We start from the raw sequence: 18,097 nt of genomic DNA on the forward strand, positions 1-18,097 counted from the left end.
CCTTCTCTATTCCTAGGTGGAACATCCCATGGTGGTGCACGTGTACCATCCGTATCGCCAACCAGACGGCGTCAACCACTGCCAGTCGGTCAATGGCCACTGCTCCCATCTCTGCCTGCCAGCTCCCAGGATTACCGAGCGGAGTCCTCGCATATCCTGCGCCTGTCCGACGGGCCTAAAACTGATGCCCGATGGGCTGATGTGCGTCGAAGATCGTAAGTAGATTTCACTGTGTCCTTTGGGAATTTCACGGCGGATTTCGTAATTGCATTTGAAAATTCCGCTGCGATGGCAACGTTTTGCGGTTCATCAGGCCAACGGTGAAAACGCTTTCCCGCTGCGGTTGCGGCCTTTTAAGCGGCCATCTGCGTTGCGCATTTCATTGAATTGAATTTCCACCTTTTCGGATTTCATTATACCCATGAAATAACCTTTTGTTTGTAGTGCGTATCCCAATTGTGCATCCCACTGCACCGATGCACCGGACTATCGTACAGTTGTCCAACTCAACCACGAAACTACCTCAAGATGGGTACAGTGAAACGCCGGGTATGCAACACTTTTCTACGAAACTTTTGGTGTTGGTTGCCTAGGGTCGTCAAAATTCCCATAAAGTAAATTTAAATTTAAACAAAGCCAAGAAAGGTTACTCATAAAAATGACTATAATTTATATTATTGGAATTTACGAAGCCTGCGAGTTATGAAGGGATAGATTTTGGTGTCGGTTTTATCTAAGCTGCTCTGTTTCATGTCCTCATGTGATGATTTGTCCCTGTGAGCATAATTTTCACCTGTGTTTTTCCATGTTTTAATTTCATTTGACATTTTCTGCGACCATTTCTCGAACAACACTCACGGGTACATATATACAGCCATCGTCATCATCATAAATCAACATCAATGATATCGACGTAATCACTCAAAATGCACACGCCCACACGCACACATGAACTTTAACCCCAATACACATGCAAAATGCGGAGCGTAAAACATAAATATCGGGCACACACACACAGTGCAAAAACCACAAAAGGGAAGCATTGGTGACATGTTTAATGGCAACAGAACCACCCACCGATTCTCTCCGCCGACTCAAATCCAGCACAGCACTTGGCCGAGCTCGGGAATCTGGAGCTCCCAGACCCAGACCCAGACCCAGACCCAAACCCAGACCCAGACCCGGATCCGGGCGAATTTCTCGGTGCAATTTGCGAACTGCTCCCTGACAGCAATGACATGGACTCGGATGGGAACGGAACGGAGCGGAGCGGAAGCGAATGATGAACGACTGACAACCGCAAAGGCAGCAGGACAGTATGGTGGAATGGCAGCATTTCAGCGGCAGTCGTCAACAAATCGCCATGAAATTAAATTGTACATAAGCAAGAGCAAGCGAAACACGAACGCATGCGGATTGATATGGTGCATGGCAAATAGTTTAACCAGAAATTCGTCATCCCCACTGCTATCATCCTCAGCCTCATCCCCATCATCCCCATCATCATCATCATACCGATTCTGATCCTGCCAGCAAATTGGCACTGTCAACACCTCGAACTGTCGACATTGGGCAGAAATGTTTTCGTTGGCCGTGTGGCAAAAGTGAGTTACAACCCAACTAGCCTGCGGTTTATCCCTTAAAATATGTCCCACCACAAGGACCGTTTCACTTCGCCATTTCATCGCCAATGTGGGTTTGTGTGCTCGTTTTGTTTGTTGCTATTGAGTTGGATTAGAAGGCTGGGGTCCTTTTGCTAAACGCCATATCATTATTTTTAACAATCCCGCATTTAGCAGACGCACTTTGATCACTGGCGAATGCAAAATTAAAAACGGGCCCAGCGGCACGAAATAAGATATTTTGCCATAGCAACCAGATATTTTTCTTATTTTTCGTGCAACAAATAAGGCCAATAAAGGGTATGTTACTCTGGCTCCTCGGGCACTGAAAAGATACTTGAATGTTTAACGAGATCAAATATGCGCTCTTGTTATTTTTCGAAATATTCTATTAAGCAGCTTTTTTTCATTTTTTTTTTAAGAGAGAAATTCCTTATGCAATTAGAATAGTAAATCAGTTGCCCACAGAAGAAATGAAACAAATCCCCTGCTTTCTGAGCTCCATTTTAAATCTCACCCGTTGCCAGTCGTTATCCTCTTTCGTTTTCCTGCCGGCTTAGAAGTGAAAAGTGGCCAAACTTCCGGGAGCTTTAAAACGTTGTCATGCCTACGGGATGAAATCAAGTTTCCTGGAAGTGCTTAGCGAGAAGCCCACACAATTGCGCCTAATTACGCCAATTTGAAGAAGTCATAGTGGCGCTCCTTGCAGATGGGCCAAGACGGGGTTGAAGGTCGCGGAATCTGCGCTCTTCTTGGCCAGCAGATGAAAAAGCTGCAACACATTTGCGGCCAAAGAATGGCGACAAAGAGGGCTTAAGCAAAGTTGGGAGAGTTTGGCGAGAGGCGCGGGTCAGTAAATAACTATAAACTAGTTAGGGACTATTTCAATTAGATGGTCCAGTCCGGCATAACTGCAATTTCAATTAGCGGTTTGTGCTACTTTTTCTATGGCCATCTTTGCCCACTTCAAATTGCTTAATTAAGCGCAGGCAAAGTTTCGCAAATACCCCACAGAGTCCAAGAGAGACATGCTCTGTGCGTATCCACGGAGCATCCAGGGCAGCGAAATGCCAGGGTGAAATCCAGATGGACAGAGTACCCCCCAGTAACCATAAACTTTGAGCCGTCGAAGTAACGACTGCGTTTTTAATGGCCGGCCACAGCAGAGCGGGAAAATCGGGGAAAATGCGAGCAAAACTGGGTGAACAGCTGCTGCTCCTTGCAGCATTTTATGACTTTCATTTGCTTGCACTTCGGTCAGTCCAGTCCGGTCAGGCAATTGTTATTGTGCGCCTCTAACTTTACTGCATATTGCCTCCTAACTGAAGACAATGCGAATGGTAACAGGAAAGCCGCCATTTTGTTTATTTGCATGCCACACCATTTTTGACTTTTCCGGTTGTTTCCGGTTTTCTCTCCCCCTGTTCGAAACTTTGAAACTTTTTTTCATTTGGTTTATCTAATCTGTTTACAACCCCTCTCGGATACCCAAAACAGGTGACGGAACATATTTTATGCGTTTTTATTTCATTTGGGAGGTGAAATGATGGCACGGCAGCCATTTTGTCGTACTTTTTATGGCATTTCCGGTGGCGGGGGATTTAGGGGCTTCGGGTTTTCCGGGTGTTCCGGGTGTTCCGGGTTTTCCGAGCACCTGCTATGCGTTATCCTCAGTTGGAGTTGCGAAATAAATATGAGAGCACATGTGTGGGATTATAAAAATGGGCGATGAGGCATAACTCACTCTTATACATGTATGTGTGCATGTTTTCAGTTCGGTGTGTGTGTGGGAGGCAGGGAAATTGCATTTTGTATAGATTAGAAGTAAGCAATCATATATGACATTTATAGGCAAGCATTAAGCCAGTCGTTAGAGAAATGGATGCTATATACCGAAGAGAAAATGGAAAGTTTCCTGTAGAAAAATAAATGAATCTCCTTGAAATGGGTCAAACAATTGAGGTATACGAATTCCATACATGCATTTTAGCATAAAATATTTTAATTAAACTCTTTTAAGGCAAAACAGAAATTCAAATAAGAGGACTGAGTAAATTCTAAATGCTCCCGAAAAATATAATACACATTTAATTCACCGGAATTAATTGATAAGTTAGTTATAACAAAGCACCATTGCTCCTCCCAAGAATTTCGCTGAGGCCAATAAAAAAAATTATAAAGAAGCCAGAAAAAGTTTTAAAAAAATGATAAAGCAACAGCTGCTGGCAATTTCATGGCGCCTTCGCCACAAAAGAGATAAACAACCACACACTTAAGCCGAGGGAAAATCGCGCAATTAATATGCCACAGCGACGTGCAACTTTTCAGATGTTTGCCCTGCCATTTGACTGTCTGTTAATGCCAGCAAAATAAATTTGCAGCTTCTTAACGCGCCTACGCCGAAATTCGCAGCGAATCGATGCCGCACAGCTGTTGCCGCTATCAACTTTTAATAATAATTCCCTGCCACACGCTCTCGAGCGAATCAGAAAGTCCTCCTTGCGGACACTCGTAGCGCAGAAATTAATATCAACAGCAAAAGTGGGTATCCTTGGGATTTTTACGATTGGTGGGGGATGGGTAAAACTTTGGTGGCCTCTTAAAAAGCGACGCATATCCTTTTGCCAGGCGAACGCGCGCGACTCTGGCGCTTAACTTTGTGCGCTTTTTTCTGCTGTTGAACAAATTCTAAACGGAAAAATATGAAAACGAATTATGATGACAGCGGAAAAATCCTACAACTTCCTGCCAGAACAACAGCGTAAGGCAAAAGGCACCGACTAAAAGCGCACAGCAGCTGACAGCAAAACCAGCGAAACCCCGACAGCGGAAACATTCGCCACGGGATGTAGTCGTCGTCGTCGTCCTCCTCTCCTTTCCCTATTGCTCCACAAACTCACAAAAAGACAACATTTTAATTATATTTGGCCATAGGAATTATCAAATTATGGGTAAAAGCTGAAGAGCTGCGGCAGGCATATTTTATTAATATTTTGCGAGAGTGCCTTTGATATTGGAATTTGTGAAATGTTCGCGGAAGTTCAAATTTTCATCATTAATTGGTGGTAATGGTTTCATTTTTGGCAACGTCTTTTCAAATTTTGGAATCTCTGAAATTCATACTACTTACATGCTTGTGTATATCTGGTTCTCTATGTTTATAGCTCTCATTTTCTATTGTTTGACTCTCAATTATAATTTATTATTATATTGCCAACAATTGCAGAAAGTACTGGCAGCAATAGCACAGAGCCATCTCACGAGGTCCACAAACCTGATACGAAATCAGAAAATAATTACGGACAAATAGCCTTGATTGTGATAGCCAGTTTAGCGGCCAACGCCTTGCTGGGATGGGTAAGTACTTTCAAATAGTTACAATCAGCAGACTAATACTAAATAATTATGCAACTAACAGGTCATCTTCTTCGAGTACCGACGCTGCACCCGCGCCGGCAACTCGATGAACTTCGAGAATCCCGTCTACCACAAGACCACGGAGGACCACTTCAGTCTGGAGAAGAATGTGAAGCCACACATGTACGCCGCTGCCGTGGAGGAGGAGGTAAGCGGGTCGGCCCCACCGATGGCCACGAATCCTAACGACTTTAGCTATGTCAGGTTCTAGGAGGTGTGCTAGGCAGCTAGTTGCTAAGTTAATGTTGTACATAGGTGGTTTAAGTGGTCGTATCATAGTTGTATCTAGTGTTAAGTGAGTTGATGCAAATAAGTTAGGCATAAGTCCCGCAATTGTTGTGAACGTAGCCAAGTTTTCCAATTTGTAATCCACTTTAAACAATTCGTTTTTCCCCCAATTACTTTAATCTGAAATGCCGCGAGTGAAACGAAACCGCAGTCCCAATTTAGATATTAAAAATGGTAAGTTGTGGCTATGAAATCCATATAGGAACATTATTGGCGTATTGTATTACATAATTACTGTCTCGTGTGCACAATTTAATTATCATTTTATTGGCCTTTAATTTAATTTCATTTACCGTCGATTTGAGCATGGTGGCCCGCTTTGAAATGCCTGCTCTTTGAATATTCTGCCCGTGGGTCTCGCTAATTGCAGAGCTGCAAATGCAATCAAAATATGCATATCAATTGGCCAATTAACTAAAAGGCCAATTAAATGGCGTCAGTGGAGCGTCAAAATGTCCCACAGCCCGACAGCTGGCCAACTAAAATATAAAGCGACTCAATTTGGCAGGACATTTTAGTGAAATGTTTCAATTAAATTAGCGTTTTTTGTGTTCACCTTGACGCATTTTTGCAGCTGCTTCGCTGCCAATTTTAATTAAAGCGGTTAATTAATAAATAAAAATAAGACAAATCCAAGCGGAAACCGACAACAATGCATAACAATAATTACGCAAAATTAAACAAAATGGCATTAAGAGAGATTTTCTGTGTGCCTGGCCACCTAACCAATAAATAACATCAAAATTTGCATATAAGCAAGCAATTTTGGTGGCTGCAAATTCACCAGCCACAAGCTTAGCGGTCGGCTGTTTTCATTAAGGTTTATAATTAAAGTGTTCGGGGTAAATCTCTTTTTATTGCCATTTAGTGGTGATTATCGGTTGGCAAAAAGTTTTTACAAAAAGCGGTTATTTTAAAACGAACTAATACGATTATTTTGATTTATTTATTCGATTTTTCGATAAGCGGAGATTATCTTTGTTTTTTAAGTACTCAACATTGCTGATAGATTTATATTTCCATAGTCTTTTTATAGTGTTTAGTTTTATCCATATATCAGACCTGTATAAAAAAAGAGTTCTTTTGAATTAATATTTATTTGATTTTTTTTGCCCAATTGTTTATGTTTGCTTGATACAAACACAAATTATTTAGACTTTAATAACTAGCTATTCTCTTTTAACCCCATTTAGGCCAACAACCCCCTCTTTCAACCTGGCACCGCATGTGTTTAGGGCAACGCCAAAGACCATTTTAAATGCATATCCAGCTAATACTGGCCGGCTGACAGCGAACATCCACAAAGCATCTCCTACTAGTAATTCCTTGTTGGACCAAGGCCCAAAAACTGAACTATTGAGTGCAAGTTTGATGTGAGAAATGAAAGAAGAATATGAAGCTTATGTGTAAACGTAAGAAATGAAGAATGCCAAAAAAGAAAATAGAAAAGACAAGTACGATGTCAGCATGGGGAAATTGAAAATACTCAACAAATTCAATTTGTTGCCTAGTTTAAAATTTAATTTAAATGTAACAACACTAAGCACACCCACACATATACACTAAACACACACACTCACGCCCATAAACTAATAACAACGTAAAACTTTTCTAGGCGCAACGTTTTGACATCAACTAACGTCGCACCCACACCCACACACACACACAAACACAGACATCAGCGCATATCCTTCCACCCTCACACACACAGACACACGCACACACGCACACACACACAGAAGCCCAGAAGAACTCAGAGAAGGAACGAGCCAGGATTCAGAGCCAGAAGTCCAACTTTCCTTTCACGTCCATGAAATCAATTGTAAAAAGTTAAGACATTTCGTTGAAGTTTTGGTACCAAAAGAAACATTTTGTGAAATCGAAAAAAAAAATATAGGGATAATAGCTAAACTGAAACTGTTTATAGTCCCAACAGTTATTGTATAGTATATTTTTTGTTATCATGGAATTAATAAAAAGCAGTTATTATCTTGAAAGTAAAATCTTTAGCACCAAGTTGGATTCCTGTTTAGCAAAATATTTGAACAAAACCCCACTGTAAATATATAAAACGAGAAATAACTAAAATATTTAGACAAAATTTATAAAAAAAAATAACATTTTTAGGGTACTTTTGAAATTTTATTACCTACACACGTTGCTCCTTTTTCTTTCTTGGGTATTCAAAACAATTTGCTGTGATCAGTTTAAAGGCATTAAACCTGCATTAAATCATCTTATTTGTAGTGTTTTTACTATTCTTCTCATTTATTTAGTGTGTAAACAAGCTTTCAATCACTATAACTTATTTACAAGTTTTACAAAACAACAAACAATTTTAATGTGTATTGGCAATTTTTGGTTCCTGTAAAATGTATTTTAATTTAGGCATGTAAAGTATTTGCTTTAATGCTTTCTTGAAACAAAATATTAGCTAACTATAAATGGTATGTGTGAAAATTTGAATAAAGAAGTTTATAGTAACAAAAACTGAAGCATATAGAATATTTTAAATTAAAGTTTATTCATAGAAATAAAATGGAATTTGAAAACATAAAACATACGACTCTATTTTATCAATCAGCTCCCAAACGGCAAGATACCGGATTTCTGCATAAGCTATGACTTCACGGGCTCACAAATCATCTGACTACGATTATCAATCAACGGCATTCGATTAGTTTAACTGCATCATCATGATGATTGTCGCACCGAATATCACACAAGCCAGTACCGTGAAGCCAAACGTGTTTACACACTGAGCCTGATTGCCCGAACTTAATAGCCGCAATGCCGACACACAGTTTTGACTTTTGCTGGCTCACAAGCACACACACACACACACACACAGACACACACATGGACACGCAGCCATGAATTATTAAATGCTAATGGACAACTACGGCAATTATTTCACATGAGTGGGCATCAATACGTAATGAGCTACGTCCGGCGACAGATTCGGTTCGAAGTCTGAGATCGAACAGTCGTCAATGGGTGGCTTTTGGCTGCTTTTCGGTCGGGATAATCGCCAGGTTTTAATTTGATTCCTAATCCCGCTTATCGAGACCGCCCCATGTACACATACATATATGTATGTATTTAACAGGCTCCAACTTTTGTTTGCCTAATTTATGGCTGGGCATTATCGGTGGGGGGAAAAGTGCGACGCAGCGATTTCCGGCGAATAAATAAGAGTTTTATGCCTCTCGGGGTGTCCTTAATGTTATAATTTATGTAGCGCCCTGGCAAGCAGTACGACATTATTTTCGTTTATTGCCTGCCGGACAGCCGGCTGTCAGCGAAACGTTGGCATATTGTGAGCGGATTTCGGCAGTCGCATCGATTTGAATCGATTAACGTGGTGCACGGCTCACGTTTGCCATGAAAATAAAATGTAAATAAAAGGCGACAGGCACTGCGACAGCGACGGCGACACATTTGACACACGGCACCGATAACTTTTTCAATTTAGATATGATCCCGAAAGTATGTCGCAAAACGGCTGGGATAATCCCGGATCCAACGGCCAGGTGGTATGGCTGCTTTCCATTAGCAATATGCGGCCAAAACCAAATGGCAAAACACTGTTCCTTGGCGCCGTGCAGCTCCCCAGCTTTCCCAGTTTCCCAGTTTCGCCAGCAAAGTGAAATCAACGAGGTGGGGGAAACACCCCTTTTGCACATAAAGGCGCACGGAATAAGCGACTCGGTGTGTGCGAGTGTGTGTGTGCTTGGGGGCGCAGGGTGCCAAAGGATGAAAATCTGCAATTCAGCCGGAACATAGCATACATTTTGTCGTTTTGCCAGCCGCAGGCGGCCACCAAACAAAACTCCACACAACCCGCTCAAAGTCGTGCACTGAAAGAAACGAGTACTAACTGTTATACCCTAACTAAGTGGTTTGATGTATTTCAAGATTAGACATACTCGTGCCGCATTTGGCTACGTGTATTTTCGAAAAGCCAATGAGCCTCGGCAGTTGGACAAAAGAAATAGAACGAGAAAACGTGGCCAGAATGGTGTGTGGCTCGAAGGGATGTGGATGAGGACGAGGATGATGAGGATGTGCATATGGAGTGGGATGCGGGTGGTGCAGTGCAGCTGAGCGACAACTTTGTGCAACTCCTGATGCAGGAAACATGGCTGTCATTGGTCACGGCGACGCCACTGTACTTTGTTAGCGATGCGCATCCAACGATAACTTTCCCTCTCGGTGTCATTTATGTCCTTATTTCCCCCTTTTTTTTTGACTGCCTCTTGGGCTTGTGTCCTTTGTCAAATAAAACTGGAAATGCAATTGCGTCGCTCGTTAGAAATTGATGTCTAAAATGGTTCTTTCATGAAAGCCTGGCTCGCGGTGTTCATGGTAACAGTTTTCGGCTTAAAGCTGTTCAATTAAGTAATTACAACGTAAGGCATTAGGTGTTCCACCTTAGAGCCTGCCAAATAAGGATCTCAGTTGTGCTGCTCTTGCAGCGACTGTACCTGTGTCCCTATGCGGTTATCGTGAGTGGCAACTGGGGGAACTTTAATTACAGGCCAACTCCACTGGCCACCAGCCCAGCGATGCCATTGCAGGCGCAAGGACCTCGCCATGTTTGCACATCCTTGCAGTTGTAGTTGTTGCTGTTGACGCTGCTGTCGTTGTTGTTATTATTGCCAGTTTATCCCTGGGGCCAATTGCATGGCACATGCACACAAGGTTAGTAGGCAAGTTCACAAGCCAAATATGCTGTGCGTATGCCATGGAATGTGGATGGTGGTGCTGCAGTGGGTGCTGCAGGCGCGCTTTCCATGAGCAGGGGGCTAAGGTGGACGAGCTGGAGGTGGAGATGGAGGTGGAGCTGAATGCACCACTGTAGCCAGTGCGTCTTACACGCAGCAGGACGTTGTTGGCTTGTCGGTCGAGTTGTTTGCACCACGTCCTGAATAATGGATACGTTTCGTGCCACATTGAATGGCCAGCTGTGAGTGACATTGGCCGCCGACTACGGGTTTTTCGGGGGCATGTTTTCGGAATTGTTAATGTAATTACGCCTGAGAGCCCTGCGCTGCCACCTTTCATGGGGCGCCTAATCAAAGGCAAGTCGATAAGCATGTGGGAGTTTAAAATGGAGCCTGACAATTTGCCTAATTGCCGTGCGAGAAACCCAGCTAATCAACTGACGAATTCCATTGCTTGCGAGTTTTCCGCAAATAACTTTTCAGTCGGTTGTTGAACATGAATAAAATTCATCAACTTCAAGCGAGAAAATAAAAAAAATGGATAAACTTAGAACAGAAGACAACAGAAGGACAACGGGAGGCTGTAAGCCGCTTTTGTTTGCCATGATAAAATGGCTACAAAATGGCGGCAGCTGACTTAGCACTGTGTGTGAGTGTGTGTTTATTTTTGTGTCTGTATGTGTGGGTGTGTGTGTGTGTGTGTGTGGTGGGAGTGCATATGGCACACACTCGAATCCCGTGTCCTTTGGCCTTGGCGCAAAACTGTCGTCTGTCTTCTGCTCTGCGTGTGTGGCTTAAATTTCACTTTTTTATTCGCTGCCCTGGAAAAGTTGTGCGATTTTCTTCCCTGACCTTGTACCGGGTAAAATTACTTTCGCGCAAAGGTTGCCGCTCGCTGCAGGGAACATGAAAATTGATGCTGCATCACAACGTAGGAAAAGTTATTATGGGCGAAAAAAAAACTAGTTAATGTGTGGAAGCAAGCAAACTTCGGCCATGTAGATTGCATTTTATATTAATTAATGAACTGCCATTTGTTTAAAGCTTGGGAAAAGCGGTATAATTATGTGCTGATTTGAGAAAGTTTATAATAAAAATTTGCATTTATCGCTTTTTCACTGCAACTACTCTTTGTTCAACTTAAAAAGGGTATTCAGGCAACTGCATAAAACAAATCATTTTAATTCATTCCACTTTTTATCTTCAGAAATATGCTCTCGTCGACCGCAACTTAATTTCATTTAATTTCTGCGCGTCTCTCGGCTTGTTTGCAAATTTTCAACTTGAAACGCCAACGCCAGATGTCGACTGTTCGAGTTGCCAGCGCAGCGGGCAGGATTTCTTTTCGCTTTTCCCATTACTTAAAGCAACAGTAAAAGCGAAAGCGAGGGGAAACTGAAAAGTTCGCATTGCGGTTGGCAGCAGTGTGTGTGTGAGTGCAAGCGAGTGTTTCCGCCATTTTGGTAACATGTTAACTAGTGTGCGTGACAGGATATGCAATGCCGATGGCAGAATATACAGAACGGGAAATCTGCAAGGAACGAGTTAAGTTCTCTTGCCAATAATGCATGGCTTTTAGTTCACCAATATTCGAAATATTTAAAAATTGTAGAAACAACATGTTTGTATAGTACTAGATAGTATGTCCAAAGCGATTCGCCATTCATCATTTAATTATTCTAACTCAACGAAACTGGAAATGATTAGTTTATTGAATACACAATTCAACTTCGTTCTCCATATTTCAAATGTAACAAAATAATGGATTTAGTGAACGAAAAATTTAGTCGACCAAATGTTATTTAATTAAGTATTATAATTGCTGACAGTGTGCATTGCTTTTGGCAAATAAAGCGAAATATTTTTGTACTGGTCAACCAATTAATGGCAAACAAACAAATCCGAACGCTATTAGACAGCACATGCGAATGGCCAACAAACCAATTCGCAAATCGTGGCGTTGTGCTGCGAAATTAATTAGATCTAATCGAATGCCAGTGGTCTGTCAACATTAGTTTGCCAAAGTTATTGAAGGATCTCCCTAGCAGATCCTCTTTACCAGCTCTGTACCCTATGGGCATCAACTGAGTACTTCTGACTTGTGGAGGTACAATTAAGCAATAATAGATAAGCAGCAAAAAGTATTTAAAATTATAGAATACATATTTATAGCTAGCAAATATTACTTTCAGCCAACCTTTTCTAGCGAGACAGTGAGTGCAGGGTATATCCTAGTCGAGCCTTGCCCACCTATGATGTTGCTGTGGATTTGAGTGCGTATGGCAGCCTTTTGCAAACAGCAAAAGCAGGCCAAGTCCAGCTTGCGAATGACAGTCAGACAGCAAGGAAGAGATATGGAAGACTGGGAGGCTGGGAGGCTGGGAGGCTGGCAGGCGGAAACAGCAGGTGAATTGGCAGCCAGCACGTTTAATACCAAAATTGACATTAAATTGCTTGTGACCCGAATAGCAACCCAGTCAGCCAACCCAAGGAGCGCCCAGCCTCCAGGCTCTGTTATCGACTTTTACGACAATTCCAATAAAGAAACATTGCAGACGTTGTCCTGCCTGCTCCTGCTCCTGCTCCTGTTCCACGCTTCTGATCCTGATTTTGACAGGGCGCAGAGCGGTGTCACCTGTAGTGAGAGGACGCTTACTCTATACAAAGTGAATTTGCTGCGAATTTATGAAGGATTTGCAGGATATCGTACACTGGCCACCAGACGGTGAAGAACCACAAAGGCCACGGGGAAAGTGCAACTTGGATGGTGGAAACGTGATTGATAAGGTAACTAACTAACTGCAACAAGCATATTTTTAAGGACGGCAACAACTTTTTCAAATTGGTATTTAATTTGAAAATCTTTACATTCATCAATTTTGTTTTGTGGAATATATCTAAGCAATCAACTGACAGGTGCCAAAAAATTGGCACGCACCGCCTGGCAATATTATTTTATTATCATTTTTGATGGCCTGCGTTTTAAAGAAGGGGCCGGGGGGGACAAGCATAAGTTGTCAACAATTGGAGACGCCACCCATCAGCCAACGGATCACCCGGGAGTATTGACAAGCATTTTCGCCGAATGAAGTTGTTGATTATATAGAATACTGTTACACGTGGCTCTGCAAACACTCGTGCCCACCTACTCCGCATAGCATATATACACAACGTATACCTGTTATGTGGCAAGGACAGAAGGGATATGCACAGGATGAGCCAGCGATTCTGTATTGGCCCAGTCGGCATGAGTCTGGGATTTCCTCGCCGCTGCTGCTGCTCACTTACGTGACGCAAATGTCTAACGTAATTGTCATAACGGCAGCGTCGGGAGCACGGGGCGTATGAGTATTTTAGTTCGCAGCACTGTCGATGTAGAGGGGCAAATCCCGAGGCAGACGTTGTTAAAGATCTAGGAAAGGACCCGCGCAGGAGCACACATACACTCGCATCGAAGGATGCGGACAAAAAAATAAACACAACGAAGCGGGAGTAAAACTAATTTAAAATGACCTTCGACATGTGGGCCAGTCGGCACAATAGTCCGGTCATGTTACAATGTAGTACAATATGTCTCCCTTGATGCGTGGGCGGCTGCCTTTTTCGGCCGCTATGTATTTAACTTTATTCCGGAGTGCGAGGGCAGCTAGAAGAGTTGCATTATATTAGTAAAGAAATATCATTTTCACAACCATGGCAATAGCAACTTAGCTGTTGGCTACTAAAGCCACTGCGTTTACTTAATGTTGTAAGTATATATGGTTATACTTTAAAATAACTAATATATTTATATTTTTTTTGTTCCCAACTACACCTTCCACCCTCTTCTGCCCACGCCTGTTTTGTTGCCTACTTTTTGGGGCAAAACAGCAGGGACTGCAGTGCAGCGATTCGCATTCATAGAACAGTGCCTTCTTGAGCACCCCGCCGGCGGCCAAGACAAAAACAGAGTAGCCTCAATCCTGGCTTTAAGACTCATCCAGCTGCCTTTTAACATTTTTCCATTTCCCCATCGCTTTCGGTCTTCTCGCCGAGCGGAGAGCACCGAGTGACCAAACGGATGGCCCCCAATCCACATTTTCCGCCCAACGTTTTTGCTTGTCCTATAATTTTTCCTGTTTTCGCCTTACTTTGCGGTGCTTTCCTCGCTGCTTTCCTCTACTTTGCTTGGCCATGCTGGCCTTAGTTATATTTTCCCTCCTTTCTGGTGGCTTGGTTTTGCTATTTTAGTTTTCTAACCAACAAAACAAATTGAATCACGTTCGCCTAGGAGGAACGTGAGTATTTTATTTTTTCCGTTAAACATTTTCATTTTTCTTTCCCAAAAATGCATGACGAATATAGGGCAAGCCGAAAACGTTAATACCCTTTGGCTTATATAAGAAAATCTGATAGGATTAGTACTGTTTACGTAGCTTAACGTTTTGTCCATACATAATATGTACTTTATGACATAGCAGATACATCTAACTGCGTACACTAGTAGTATCTTCATATACTAAGATACATTTTAGGCTTACAATCGTTTAGAATTGAATGAATCCAGCTGGTTTTTGGAACATAATTACTTTGTGACAGCTGTTTTATAGATAACCCAACCAAACGCCTTTAAAGGGTAGTGCACGAAAACAATTTTTCTTTCACAAAGTCCGATCTGAACTGGGACCTCGTCGATGCAGGACGATTTTCCCGATAATGATGCCGCTGAGCCATCGCCATAGCTTTTACTGCTGTTTTCCGACTTGCCGTTGAGTGTTGGCTGCTGGAGCATACAAAATACAATCACTTTGTTGCTGTGTGTTTTGTTTCCTTGCGTTGTGTTGTGCTGTGCTGTGCTGTGCTGTGTTTATTAAAAAGAGATTGGAGTGCAGAAAGATGCCCAGTTATGTCATGGATGCCACTGGTGGCCACTTGGGCCTACTGGCCAACCAGCCGACCAGTCGACCGAGCCAGCCATTCATCATCATTCCGGGCTGATGATTTTATTTTGATTCCGTAACGCTTGGGGATTACCAGGCTAATGATTTTATTATAGTTTTTCATACGGCCCTCGTCGAAATTTTGATTGATGGTTTGGCCGCTGCCACTGCCGCTGAAACGTTCAGATTCAAGTTTCTGGTCCCATTGTCTTGACATTTAAGCGGCTTCATTATATTAAAAGCGAATTAATGTTGTCGCCATGGCAATGCGAGGACTTCAAGTTGCAACAAAATTACGCTTTTATTTCCCATTCGCAAGAATTTCATTTGCAGGCAACAACAGACGAGAGTTTTGCTCCTATTTTTGGGTTGGCGAAATTACATTTTTCTGAATGCGAGACGAAGTTTGAATGGGCTGCACAAAATTGTCGAATGCTGTTTAAAATGAGCAAATTAAGACGAGTTGTAATCCAGGCTAGACTGGCTACTAAAGAGATTTTGTAAGTATTGCGGAAGTTAAATTGCCCATTTGAAGAATGGTATAAAATTATTTACCAGAAACTTTTAAAGCGAACTATTTGGCACAAGCAAAATATGTAAATAAGCCAGTGCTTTGAACTTTCCCTTATCAGTAGCCCTTTCTTAATTTGTGAGCGGTTTCTCCTGCCCTTTTTTTGGGTCACACCTATCATCCTGCGTGAAGGACCCGCATATTAGGGCCTGTATCCCGGGGTTCCCAGCACCTGATTTTAGGCATAAACTAAAGTAGGTCCCTCGGCGACAGGCCAGGCGGAAACGCCCAACTCGAGCACACTCCCTGGAAGCCCGCACTTTGCTATAATTACGCGTAACTTTCGACAAGTGTCGCCGGAAAATCGCCAAACGTTCGCATTTCAAGTGGCGCTGTCCAGGCAAAGTTGTCGCTACCCGTGCCATAAAAATTGTAGTAGGGGAATTCCCCGGCAGCTGCGGTTTAATCTTCTTTTAAGTTGCCCGCCCCGCCTCCATTTTCATCGGGAAAAAAGATGGCGACACCGTAAAGCAAAAGTTTGCCGCCACTTGTGGGTTTATAACTTAGAACAAAGCAAAGTCGAGCTGGGTGGGGAGGCGTTTGGAAAGGGATATGGCCACTGGGGGCGTGGCCGTCGAGGGAGGTCCTGATGAAACGAGGGCAGTCCTTTGCACAGCTTGGAAATAGTTGGAGTTTTCTGAAAAGTCATTGTTACTCTGCTCTGAAGAGCTGCCTCCGCCCTCCGCCCTTCGCCCATCGCCCATCGCCTTCTGCTCTCTAATTAGTCGTCATTGGCGTGTGATTTGCAGGCGGGCCGTGGAGCATTTTCGAAATTGGAGAAGCAAACTTATTTCCCAAAACCTGAACTTCTACCGGCCACAAAACCAAACTTGTAATTGTGCTCAGATTTTTGATTTACCTCCGCATGGAAATTGGATTGCCTTCCACTGGGAAAAGGCACATGCCTTGTGTTTTAACATAGAGAATATAACTACATGGAAAATAATATAGTTGTCCTATTAGCTTTGTTTAAAATATATACGAAAAATTGACAGTTTTCGTAGACAGAAGTAATTTAAAACTGAACGGAATAGAAAAAGTTGGCTCAGTGTGGAAACAGCTTCATTGCCATAAAACCCAGAAGCACACCTGCTGAAGAAAGCTATAAAGACCGGTCTTTTCGCTCATTAGTAGTTGAAGCAATTGCCAGTTCATGTTCTGTTCATATGGTTTATATGCGGGCCAAGGCGCTATAGCAGGCCACAAATGATTTAAAGCCAAATGAGCTGGCCACAATTTATGCTGACCACATTAACCATTCTCTCGACCGAGTGAGGGGCAAGAGCAAAAGTCCGAGCAAGTATTTAATTAAATTAAGCACAAAGGAAAACACCAAAGTCCGAGCAGCGAGCGCCCAGATGAAGTTGGCTTCTGCTTTTATGGCCACGGCCTTTAAAGCACTCGTAAATCATTTAAGAAAACGCCAGAGCGGATGGACCGAATAGTATAGAGATGGCCGCTAATGGCCAGCGTTCTTCATTGTCCGAGCCGATCACGCCCGCCAGCCACTGGAAGCGCATTAAAATAGGCTAAAATGCCCATCGTTCGGCTGCCTTTATGGCCACTTAATGTAAAACAGTTAATTAGCCCCACTCACCCACACACACACTCGCTCCCACTCACACACACCCACCCACTCACGTACAGCAAATGTCCAGGCTTAATGCAAAATGGCTGCCATCATTTTGTTTTTTCCCAGCCGTTTCCCTTCCGGTTTCTTCCGCCATCGCTGCTGACGTTAGACATCTTCAGTAGGTAGCATTTACCAGGTGAAATCGGGGCGTTTGGGGGGCGGACTGCTGTGAAAGGCGGAAAATTACTTTTGATTAATGAAGCGCAATGAGACGCGCAGGAAAAAAACCAATAAAAATTATAAAAAGCAATGGAAGGACACTGGCTGAGGTCGAACATCAAGCTGGAGTTCCCTATTCAAGAGCACAGTTCGCTGGGAAGCATAGATTTTTATTAATATATATGTACGACCAGTATGTATGTATGCACCAGCGGTTTAGAGTGTATTTATGAAGGCAATAAAAGGTTGAATGATGTATCGTAACTACAAAGGCATTCAAAGTATTGCATTATAGTTTCTAGTTCAAAGCTGCACATCAGTAACTGCTTTTATAAGCTGGATCCAGTTGCAAACTGATATCAATAGTTACGCATTTTTGCGCCATACCCATTGAAAGGGCATCACAAAAAGTTGTCAATCTCCTACACTGTCGCGCATTTTCCGCATTTCCCGCCCTGCTGGAGCTTCCTGTTTATGGCAGACAGCTACTGAGTAGCCGTGAGTGTCATTCAGAAAATCGGGAAAAACGAAGGAACGAGGTTTCTCGAAATTAACATGCGGACCGACGGTTGACATGCCCTGGACATTATTGGACCGAACCCCCTGCATGCAGTTCATTATTAATGCCGATGCATTGTCTTGCTGGGTGGAAATGGGTGGAAATGGGTGGAAATTCCGTGTAAGTGTCAGCGCCTTGTCCCCCGCCCTCAATTACTGGGTCACCCAGGACGTGACTCACCCACCACCTCCCGAACGGGAAG

At 42.9% G+C, this 18,097-nt stretch overlaps 1 protein-coding gene across 11 annotated transcripts in view; it reads left to right on the forward strand.

Moving 5' to 3' along the window:
* The window catches only part of LOC6554291 (very low-density lipoprotein receptor), a 32,025-nt gene extending 24,613 nt beyond the window's left edge, over positions 1-7,412 (forward strand). For 3 of the 11 annotated variants that reach the window (XM_026976150.1, XM_026976156.1, XM_026976154.1), the window contains 5 exons: positions 17-215; positions 445-549; positions 4,849-4,979; positions 5,041-5,187; positions 6,521-7,412. In XM_026976150.1, coding sequence (XP_026831951.1) covers positions 17-215; positions 445-549; positions 4,849-4,979; positions 5,041-5,187; positions 6,521-6,562 — 624 coding nt within the window. In that variant the 3' untranslated portion in view covers positions 6,563-7,412. Of the gene's footprint in view, positions 1-16; positions 216-444; positions 550-4,848; positions 4,980-5,040; positions 6,054-6,520 lie in introns of those variants that run through there. The other 8 variants (XM_026976157.1, XM_026976148.1, XM_026976149.1 and 5 more) reach the window with 6 other exon arrangements.
* Positions 7,413-18,097: the final 10,685 nt, after the last annotated feature.

The sequence above is a fragment of the Drosophila erecta genome, unplaced genomic scaffold (assembly GCF_003286155.1).
Source record: "Drosophila erecta strain 14021-0224.00,06,07 unplaced genomic scaffold, DereRS2 tig00000000-arrow-pilon, whole genome shotgun sequence".
In the NCBI taxonomy this organism is placed as follows: Eukaryota; Metazoa; Arthropoda; class Insecta; order Diptera; family Drosophilidae; genus Drosophila; species Drosophila erecta.